The 11,831-nt window shown below is 40.5% G+C and overlaps 1 protein-coding gene across 2 annotated transcripts in view; it reads right to left on the bottom strand.

The window, feature by feature from the left end:
• Positions 1–188: 188 nt before the first annotated feature.
• rcc2 (regulator of chromosome condensation 2) overlaps positions 189–11,831 on the bottom strand; it is a 40,811-nt gene continuing 29,168 nt past the window's right edge. For both annotated transcript variants that reach the window (XM_072244839.1, XM_072244840.1), the window contains 4 exons: positions 10,272–10,377; positions 7,853–7,925; positions 5,418–5,495; positions 189–4,399 (listed from right to left, as the gene is read on the bottom strand). In XM_072244839.1, the coding sequence (XP_072100940.1) occupies positions 4,295–4,399; positions 5,418–5,495; positions 7,853–7,925; positions 10,272–10,377 (362 nt within the window). In that variant the 3' untranslated portion in view covers positions 189–4,294. The remainder of the gene's footprint in view (positions 4,400–5,417; positions 5,496–7,852; positions 7,926–10,271; positions 10,378–11,831) is intronic.

Genomic DNA, 11,831 nt, shown 5'->3' with positions numbered 1-11,831 from the left:
AAAAATCTTTAACTTGGGAGCACATATTAACATATACTAGGTGTTTTCACTATCCAATTAACTGGAAAAAGAAAGATGATTTATACTGAATTTATAATGAGTAATCCTTCCAAATTCTGCAGCTGTAAATAGATCAACCAAGTCAAGAACCAAATCCACAGTCTCACATAGTGGAAGGAAACACGAGGCAAAATTTATTCAATTTATTGCAGAAAATACAAAAGTAAAAAAAGGAAAAAAGGTTTACAGCACTGAACAGGCAACTAATTTGCTACAAAATCACTTTCTAAACCTAATGATGCCAAGAAGCTAGTCACTATTAACCAGAATGAAAAGGAGATGCTCCCTCCCCACCCATCTTACTAAACAAGCTGACAGTTCACCTCTACTTGGAAAATGTCAAAAATTTGCAAATATTCAATTTTATTCGTCGTTTTGAGATGACTGGGAAGCCATTAAACACAGTAGAATTCCCTAGGCACAATAGTAACACAATGAACAATTCAGAATTGTTCTCCTTTGGGGTAACAGCTGAAGGAGGACAAAAAAAATCAAGCCCCTATTCCCCCAACAATTCTTCCCCCCAAAAGCATTTTGTGCTGTTGTGAGGTTTAGTGAGAAGAGTTTGAACTACAATAGCTTCAAGTCTTGGTCAACATCTTTTCCAAAAGATATTATTTTTTTTATATAAAGATGAACTTATAACTTTACCTGAATATATGCTTTTCTAAATTTGGACAATTGAAATGGACAAGTGAGTCTTGTTTAAAGTCCAGCTGGACTCCCAGTATCAAAATTTAAATGGACACGATCAGGTTGTACATATCTGGAGTGAGTAACTTGAACTTTTCTGTACAAGCACAAGAAATATTTATGTTCTGTAATAACAAGTACAGCTGATTACAGGCCATTTGGCATACAAGACACCGAACGGTATCAACAGCTTGCATTTACCCCAAGGAGAAACATTTAAGAAAACAGGTTCAAACTTCCCAAAGGACAACACTGTTATCTTGCACTAAATCTAACTATGCTAATCATTTTATATCCAAATTCCAGCCAGCTCAGTATTTGAAAGATAGCAGCAATTCCAAAGTTAATGAAGTTACTTTATTTTTGAGATAGTCTGGTGGAATACCATGCAACACTTACAGAAAAGAGTGCATACTCACAGCTACTGGTGCAATACACTGTCTGTGCAACTTGCACCTGCAAAGTTCTGTGGTACATCTATACCCAATGCTATAAAGGCTGGACCTTTGAAACCAGAAGAAAAAGAAGAGTAAAAATTTGGGCCAACTTTTCATGTTTGCCATCTTGGATATTTAAACATTGGCTGTTTCAGGAAAACATGAATGCAATAGAATCACACAGGGTTATTAAGTCCCACTGCAGAAAAAGGATCAATATTAAAAAAAAACACATACTCTCCTTCACAGCACTATCAGCTTTTAGCATGGTGGCTTAGCAGGGTTTCACAATCCCAAGAGAGGGGACAATTAAAGTCAGACAGTCCAGCATGAAGGCGGACAAAGTAACTGATAAATTAAAACTGAGGAGGAAAAAGCATTAAATGTTAGGAGAACTTATTCACCATTTTACAAAACAGAATTTTGCTTCACTTCTTCAAAAGGCCGAAATCAGGAAACTTAAGGTGTGCTTTTCTAAGATTTAAATATGCGATTGTTTGCACACAACTTCAACATTGGTGCAATTTTAAATTCTGACCTGGCAGCCAATTTTCAGTTTCTTTATAGAAAGGCTGCCCAGCTTGAAGCATCCCCAATGCTAAAGGTAACACAAGACATGTCAACACTGCTAGCATTAAGATGCCTGTGCCACCTTTTGTCAGAGGCTGCATCATAAAAAGAGAAGTCACCACTGCTGACCCAGATATCATGAAGCAATAGCAACAGGAGTACAAAATTGTGAACAAGTTGTGGTTCTGCCAAACCACAATTGCTAAATATATTAGTCTGAATCCTTCATCTTACCAGCACTGTTTATGGAATGATATAACCAAATCATTAAGGTTCTTCCAGCACCTGGGCATCAGAAGACCAAATCAGTTTAAATTTTTCTTAATACATTTCAAGGCTTACATGATGAAAAACAGGGTAACTACTAATCATTATGAGTCTGTGGTGGCTGAACCAAGTGCCGAAGAGATCCTGTGCAGTAAATCCCATTTTTCTACTATTGCATCCTTCAAATAGAAAGCTTTATGTAGAATATTTTTTACCCTGTTCAAAGGCCACAAGAACCAGATTTAAAGTCTCGCGGTCATAGTTTTGTTAAAGTAGAATCAGCCGCATGGTTTTCTGAATGACCCCAGCAAGAACCACCCTTACTTGAGTGTGTAAAGATGGCCATGCTGTAACATCAATGCAATGGCACCATTCAGAAACTGTCAATATTGCACACATTACAGCTACTCAGGCCACAAAGTAATGAAAGAGATGCCAATGGAGGACAAGCATTGAAACTCTGGTAATTAACAGAGAAATGAGAAAAACATTTGAGTTTACTATATGAGGATCTGTTTGTTTGGTCTCATTCGTGCGGCACAGTTTAAATGAATGACAAATAATCCTAATGCCCTTGGTTTGTCAAGAGTAAGAACAAAATAATGAGGCTGCAGTATGCAGATTTTAACATGAAAAATTGGGACTAATGCTATAAGAAAAGTCAATATGTTTATCATACCCATCGTGTCCATATAAGCTTTGCCAATAAGGGGATAGGCTGTATTCAGAATATAAATACATTCTCAAAACAGCCTTTAGTTGGAGAAACTGTTCTACATCTAATAAAACACCTTTTTTAAAAAAACTGCTCCAATTCATTTTCTGAACACCAAAGATATCAGATAATGAACAACTGCTAAGCCATTGGTACTCAATGTAAATGGGACCCCCATTTCTTTATCTTGGCAGTTTCCTTCCATTATGTTCCTTGGGACCTTCCAATTCTTCCTGACTGTAGTGTCAATTTCACTCCAAACCCCTTCCCATCGGAAAAACAGCCAAAAAATGGTTTAATCCCAAACATATACAAATGAGAGAGTTTTGAAGTCTCAAGACCGCAATGATTCCTAACAAAAATGACCAAAACAGTGGAGATTTGGGCTGATAAAGTTAGTGCACAAAGATTTGACCTAGAGACCCACTAATCCCCTTGAAGGAGAAAAAATGGGGGAATGGACTAGGGCTGGAAAAAAAAATCGCTACTATTAGCTTATCAGAAATAAAGAACTGTAACCAAACATGAAGCTTAATTAAGGTACCAGAAGAAAAGTTAACTTGGGTTTATGATAGGCAAATCACCAAAGTTCAGATCAATATATTGGCAATGAATTGGGAAACAGTAAGGCAGTTTTACACTGTGTGCTGTTGACAGGTATGTTGTGCACCTGCTATCAACAGCAATACAACATGACCCACAATCTCATGGAAACAGAATTCCAAGTACAGCAGTCAAAAGCATGGAATGCAAACTTTTTTCCTTTAGACTCTTCAAAACGGAGTTTATCAAAAGAGACTAAGCAGTTTGCAAAGTGACCAGGGGTCTTTGCTAAAGTACAACTCCTCCAAAAAAACTTCATGGGCAGTGCAGAAGTGCCTTTTCACACCAAATCTCAACATACTACCCATGTATCTCCTTGCCCTACCGAAATATACTGTTTGAAAACATGGATTGCCATATTTAGACTAAGGGAGTTAGTTGAACTATTGAAAAATTCCTGCACCCACCACAACTAACGAGGAATAAATTTAACAAACAACAAATATATCCATTGGCCATAACATTTAGCCAGCCCAGAAATAAAAGGTTAGAAGATAAAACTTGCCAGTTTGATAAATTTAGCGCAGCTAATTGAAGGTCAGGGTTCCAAATGTTTCAGCTTGTTTACACCACTCTTACTGGCCAATTAAAAGAGCCAAACCTGGGTTTAAAAAAAATACAAGGAGTTCCAATACATCAATAGGAATTGGCCTTAACCAAACAAATAGTAATGCAATGGCCAAAGAACACAAGTAAAATTAACTATCTGCGTGCATTGTTAAATCAGTTGCTCTGGAAACACTACATAGCTGCATTTGTAATTGTGATCGTGTAAGTACCACTAATATTTTTTATGAATTGGAAAATCTCTTTCTAAGATGTTGTCCATTGCCTGGCTCCCTGTTCAGTGTGGATTTTTTTTTTTTTTTTAATAAAATTGACCAGTGCACTGTAAACTTCAGCTGCCTTTGTTCAAGTGAAGCTTTCATGTGTGGCTGCTCAGGCTACATCAGATAATCCGTGGGTTATATTCAGGCAACTTCTTAATCCTCTCTTTTTCTGCTTCACTTTCATCTCTTGCTATCATCAGTGAATGAGCATGGCCCATAGCAACCTGCAGGAAGAAAAAGTAAATGAAAATGTGTTCCTGTAAAGTGCCACTGGGCACAAGGTGGTGACTGGCACAGATCTCCAGAAAGAGTTATACTGCATCTTTTACCTCAGACTGCCCCAAAGACTCATCAGTACTTCTGAGGGCAGTCACATAATGCAGGAAATGCTGCAGCCAATTGGCACATAGTAAGAACTCCAGATTACGCAATAATTAAAACAAAATAATTGTCAGAGGGATCTTTAAAAATCCCCTATTTTTCTCCGAGATAGCTCAAGGAGATTTATTTTTAAATTTTATGTAAATGCAGAAAACAAATAGGACCTGATTTGAAGTCTGATCAGAAAAATGGTACCCCACAATGCAACATCCCCTTTGTAATACAGGTGTCAGGGAACTATTTAGTTTCTGTGATAGGACTTGAGCCCACAACTTTCAGGACAGCGGTCAAGAGTGCCATCTACTGAACCATAATTAACCTATCATAATACACATATGAATCAAATAATAGAATCAGAACAATACAGAAAGGGAACAAACCTTTTTGACCCACCTCTTCTCTGCAGACTCTGGATACCCATCTACAGTAACCCCTTTTGCCTTCATTAAAGCTGTTGCTCCCCTCTACACAATTCACATTCAATTACCTGCTGAAAAATCTTTTAAGATAGTAACTGCATCTGCCTCTGCCACTTCCAGTGCCAGCTCGTTGTATGTGATCAGCACTGTGTGTGTGGAAAGACTTATCTTCACATCTCTACCCGACAGTCATGAGCTTTTTCCAAACAGGTGAAGATCAAATCCCTATTTATGATGTCAGCAATACAGAAGCAAACATTTTCTAGAAGTCTGTGTGACAGGAGATGCACTTCTACCCTCACTGGAGCTTCTTTAGGAGGAAAAGATTGCAGGCCCACCTCAGAAGATCCTACTCTTCACACCAGGCAGCATAGCTTAAATGATGTATCCTAATATTCCTGAAAGCTTAAAGACGAAAGCAAATACAAGTCGACTCTCTTACCTGCTCAATATAAACACCATCCAAGGTCTTTATCTCCTGTGCAGTAGTGGAGGATTTGGGTTTGTTGTCTCCATAGCCCTGTAACATTAGTTATGGTTTAAAATTATACTGAGACCATCACATGCAGCCCCACCAAGGAAGGGCACCTTACCAAACGATTTTGTTTATGAACAAGCTGCAAGGCACGAAGATTATCCGACGATAAAGTAAAACACCCTCTGCATATTAAAGTGGTTATTCTCGTCAAACTTAACATCGATTGCCAAATTTAATGAAGAATCTTATCAAATTTTATTGACTTGAGTCGTGGCGGAAAAAAAGTATCTGGGTAGTATTTGGTTGTGGGCGGGCTGCTGGTGTAGAGGCATCAGCACTAGACTTCAAGGCAGATGGTCCTGAGTTCAAAGCCAGCCGGGTCCCAACCTGGGCAGCAGCAGTATCTGAATGGAAGAAAGGTCTGGCAATCTACTTCCGTATCTTGCCATGAAAACCCTACAAAACCTACAGTCCAGGAGGTCCCGAAGAGTCAGACTCGACTTTAACGACTGAACAACAAGAAAGAAGTATTTGGTTATAGCATCAATATCAGTTGCAACTGATTTAAATGGTATGCTAAATTATACTCTTACCTTGAATACAAGTTTGAAAATCTGAGAACTGTCATGCTTTTCCAGACAGCTTCCACCAGATGTCTCCCAAAAAGCAACATCTGGAGGTTTCCAAACCTGCAATATCCTTCATTCTAATGCAAGTCAACATAGCTTAACAATTAGCTTCTTCCTTTGCTGTCAACATAGCATTATTGCTCGGCTAATTTTTAAATTATCTCCATAAATTTCTTCAACCCATTCTAAAACCTTCTGGCTGTAGTGTCAAAAGTAATTTCAAAATTTACAAATAATACTGCACAATTGGACATGCTTGAGCAATGATTCACAAAACTGCTTCCTAATGTCAGGGAAACTTCCCTCATTTCATCTCCTGTTCCAGATTACCAACACTAAAATCTCACTTTTAACACTATGGAGACCAAGGCACTAAGGCAAGAGGCCAGGCAACGTGTCACACCAGCACTAGATGGTGTCCAGGGAGGCAATCCCCCGGTTCTCTGCTCCCCACTCAGCCTCCCCTCCCAATATGATATATATTATTTTATATATATATATATATATATATATATATATATATATATATATACACACACACACACATATACACACACACACACATACATATACACACACACACACAAATATAAATAGACAGCCTGAAGCAAGATGAGATTAGGAGAGAATCCCTTTTCTGTTAAGTCAAGCTGGGGCCTCATGCACTACTGTAGGATACTGATGGACTCAACTCACTAAAACCCACATATGCTCTTGCTTTATTCCTCCTTTCCCTGCACTAACTATCCTCTTATAAATGCAATTAGTGATCCATACAGAAAACCCACATAGAAAATTCTCAGCCATTCGAGCATTACAATTAGAATCATGGAATTCACAGATCAGAGCAATGTTTCCTCAGGAGCTTCAACAACAACCTAGCAAATGAACTCATTCTCAGGATATATGCTGCCAAACCAGCTGAGCACTTTCTGTTTACAAATCATCTATCTCACTGCACTCCAAAACTGACAGTGGTCCACCCTTCATTCACTAACACTAAATATCCACAGTAGTACAAACTTTGGGTTGGGATCTTTCCTCCCAAGTTAAATGACCACTCAATCTGAAAGCTGTAGTCTGTCCAAACATCAGTGAGAACCATAAAATTGCCAGCATTATTTATGACAACTACCTGAAATCCTAAAAGGAACATGCTCTAAAGAAGCATTTCCCTGTAAGTATCAGAAAGAATGCCAAAGACTTCGATTGAGCTCGCTGCAAACTTTTAGATTATACTGTAGCTTTGAATTAATATTTTCTATTAGAAATGAGAACATTTACATCAAACACTGCAATACTGACAACAGTAGTCTTACTCTAACACCATAAAGAGCAGAGAGCCAATAAGCCTACAAATTGAGTCCCAGCTGAAACCCTGTGTCAAATCCAGACTCCCTACAGGATAGAAGCTCACTGTCACTACAATCAGCTTCAACCTTAAGCTGGTGTATGTGGAAAGTGAAAAAACACATTGAACCAACAGATGTAAAGGCTCCATTAAACACCATGCTAATGTAACTTTCTCCTCTGAAAGTTTCCGTATCAATGAGACCCAAAGGCAAACTGGAAAGTGGATATACATATTCAAATCACCAATCTTATTTCATTTTCAATGAACATTTCTGACTCTTATTCTCACTCAGCTCACACCCAAGTTTTGGCAATTAGACTTTTCAAACAGAGGGCGACCAGATTCTTATGGGGATGAGCTTGGAATGAAACTCAGTTTTTGAGCTGCAGTTATCTTCCTACCACCATGGGTCTTACCAGTTCTCCAAAAGTAGGCGATGGTCCCCAGCTGATTGTGCTCTCATCAGCTGCCACAATGATGCTGCTTTTCCTGAAAAAAATAACAGCAAAAGTCGTCCACACTATTGAAAATAGGCTGGCCATAGAATATTTTGTAGTAGTAATATTCGGGTCATATTCTGCATGGAGGTCAGTCACCAGTGACGTGCCTCAGGGATCTGTTCTGGAACCCTTACTCTTCTTGATTTTTATAGACCTGGATGAGGAAGTGGAGGGATGGGTTAGTAAGTTTGCTGATGACACAAAGGTTGGGGGTGTTGTGGATAGTGTGGAGGGCTGTCAAGTGATTCCAGCGGGACATCGATACGGATGCAAAACTGGGCTGAGAAGTGGCAGATGGAGTTCAACCCAGGTAAGTGTGAAGTAGTTCATTTTGGTAGGTCAAATATGATGGCAGAATATAGTATTAATGGTAAGACTCTTGACAGCGTGGAAGATCAGAGGGATCTTGGGGTCCGAGTCCATAGGACGCTCAAAGCCAGCTGCACAGGTTAACTCTGTGGTTAAGAAGGCATATGGTGTATTGCCCTTCATCAATCGTTGAATTGAATTTAGGAGCCGAGAGGTAATGTTGCAGCTATATAGGACCCTGGTCAGACCCCACTTGGAGTACTGTGCTCAGTTCTGGTCACCTCACCCTACAGGAAGGATGTGGAAACCACAGAAAGGGTGCAGAGATTTACAAGGATGTTGCCTGGATTGGGGAGCATGCCTTATGAGAATAGGTTGAGTGAACTCAGCCTTTTCTCCTTGGAACGATGGAGGATGAGAGGTGACCTGATAGAGGTGTATAAGGTGATGAGAGACATTGATCGTGTGGATAGTCAGAGGTTTTTCCCCCAGGACTGAAATGGCTGCCACAAGAAGGTACAGGTTTAAGGTGCTTGGGAGTAGGTACAGAGGAGATGTCAGGGGTAAGTTTTTAATGCAGAGTGGTGAGTGCGTGGAATGGGCAGCCGGGAATGGTGGTGGAGGTGGATACCATAGGGTCTTTTAAGAGACTCCTGGATAGGTACATGGAACTCAGAAAAATAGGGGGCTATGGGTAACCCTAGTAATTTCTAAGGTAGGGGACATGCTCGGCACAACTTTGTGGGCTGAAGGGCCTGTACTGTGCTGTAGGTTTTCTATGTTTCTAAACAGCCTGAAATCTGATGAAGCACAGCGAATGAAGTTTTTCCATTATACAGATGCTACTTGACCAAGCTCTGCCTTAACTGCTTGCCACATTCTGTTAGTGTAGCCATTTGGCCCACTGATTCTTTCACAGATCACAAGAGAAATCCCCTTCCTCACTCATTTCCCTGCAACCAAGTCTTGCCTGATGATTAACTACCCTCCATTTTCCAACCACTGACCCATACACGAGAGAACTTGCAAAGAGCCAATTATTAGCCAGCACGTTTTTGGGAATTGGGAGGAAACGAGAACTCTCAGAGATGCAGATGGTCATGAGAAAACAGGAGATCTCCTCCCAAGTAGCACCAGAGATCAGGATTGCACCCAGATCACTGAAGCTGAAAAGCAGTCGCTCCGCTGTGCCGTCCATTTGTTTTCTTCCCTTACTTTTTATTTTTGATTTGTCACAGCCTCATAAGCTGGAAATTTAATTTCTGCTTACCCTAGATAACGTGTGCATTTGTTCACCGTTTCCAGGACACTCATGGCCTTTATCTACCAACGGCCACTGAGGAGAAAATTTTCACTGAACACTCTTGTAGTATTGTAGATGCTCCAGATTCTGGGGGTACAATACACTTGAGGGTAGGGAACAGGGGAGGAGGGATGTTCTTAAAGATATATTCCAACTTTTCTTCCAGCACATTGGCAACTCATGCAGAAGCTATCAATTATCTTCCCATGTCCTTCCCAAAGCCCATTTGTGTCTCTTCCCTTCCTGGATCTCTCCTGCTCCATCTCAGGGGATAACCAGCCATAAACATTCACTACAGGAGCACTCACCCCTGTAGTTAGTTGTCTTGACTATACTTCCTACCACCCTGCCTCCATTCCAGTTATTCAGTTCCTCCATCTTTATCATATTTTCTCCAATGCTACATTCCACATAGATACTTTCCAAAACCTCTCCCTTATTCCTTAACCTTGGCTTCCCCTCTGCTACTGCGGACAGAGTACTTGGCTACATTACACCCAATTTCCACAGCTCTGTTCTATCTCCTCTTGGGTGGCGCAAGAACAGGGCTTCCTTGGGCCTGGCTTCCGAACCCATTAGCCTCCATATCCAACACTCAACTGCAACTTCCAGGTCACCAGCAAATAAATTATTTTACTCCAGGTGAGCAAGTCAAACACAAGCAGCTACAAATAAAGATCTACATTTCACTGATATATGACTGTGCTGTAGCCATCTACTCACCCACTAGAAAGGCTTCGAACCTTCCACCCACACAGGTCCTGCACCACTTTGGGATACATTGTGCAATCCCGAGAGGTGTTGGTTGCACCCCAGAAGAACAAGCCACCTATAGGGAAAGAAAAAAGTACTTACAAGCCAAGCAACACACACAAAATGCTGGTGGAACATAGCAGGCCAGGCAGCATCTATAGGAAGAAGTACCTATAGAAGTACCTTCGTCAGGACTAACGGAAAAAAGAGATAATAAGGGATTTGAAAGTGAAAGAGGAGAGAGGGAGACCCGAGACCCGAAATGATAGGAGAAGACAGGAGGGGGAGGGATGAAGCCAAGAGCTGGGAAGTTGATTGGCAAAAGGGATACAAGGCTGGAGAAGGGGGAGTATCCTGGGATGGAAGGCCTTGGAAGAAAGAAAGGGGGAGGGAAGCACTAGAGGAAGATGGAGAACAGGCAAGGAGTTATTGTGAGAGGGAAAGAGAAGAAAAATAATAATAATAACTTAGGGATGGGGTAAGAAGGGATGGGGTTACAAGACTGTAGTGACCATTAACTAGGCAAATAAATTTATTACAAACGTAGATACAGTGCAGAACAGACTCTTCCAACTCTTCAAGAACACTGCCCAGCAACCCTAATTTAACGTTAGCTAATCACTCGACAACTGACGTTGGCCAATTAACCCACCAACTTGCATATCTTTAGACTGTGGGAGTAAAGTAGACCAGCCGGAGGAAACACACAGTCACACAGGAAGGAATGGAGAAACTTGCTTACACAGGAAGGACAAGAATTGAACTCAACGCCCTGAGTTGTAATCGCGATGCGCTAACTGCTGCACTACCATGATGCATGGGATGAGCTTCAAGTTAAATTGACATGGTATGTTTAACCAGTGTTGGCCCCAGAAATCATTGTTCTTTAAATGATGCTGCAGAATTATTCACAGCTACCAATTGCAACAAGAGGTGTTCCTTCATTGTCTCAACCGATCAATTATTCAAGAACATAGTACTCCTTTTAATGCACTGAGGTGTCAATGTAATTTAGGATTGTTCAAAGTGAAGTGCAAGTAGCAGAATATTAATTCAGTCCCACCAACTGTTGGAGAGGGAAGAAAGAGTAAATAACAAACTTTCCTACCCAACCTGACCAAAGTGCTGATCTCAAAGCCTGCAATTTTTAAATGCTGTGTCAGAACATTATCACAATTGCTCAGTCTAAATTTGCTTTTATACAGGTCTACTTGCATTTGTTGGAACTTCTCAAAGCGCACCAAACCTCAAGAATCACTTTTGACCCGTCGTCTCTGGTATGTAGGCAAACATTGCAGCCAGTCACACACAGGGGTTAAAATTTAATATGCAGTGCTTAATTATGCACAGGAAGCTGACAGTAATGCCTCAACTGGATCGGATCTGCTAAAGAATGCAGCTTGTCACTCAGGCACCCTACACAAACTGATACAGCACACTAATGAACAGTACACAATGCCAAAGGACTGAGCAGAACCAGATGCCCAAGTCTGCACCCTTAGGAAGAAAATAAAAATCCAAAACATATAG

This window comes from Mobula birostris, chromosome 27, assembly GCF_030028105.1.
Source record: "Mobula birostris isolate sMobBir1 chromosome 27, sMobBir1.hap1, whole genome shotgun sequence".
Classification (NCBI taxonomy): domain Eukaryota; kingdom Metazoa; phylum Chordata; class Chondrichthyes; order Myliobatiformes; family Myliobatidae; genus Mobula; species Mobula birostris.
The sequence above is the reverse complement of the archived record's forward strand: the minus strand, read 5'-3'. Positions and strand labels throughout refer to the sequence as shown.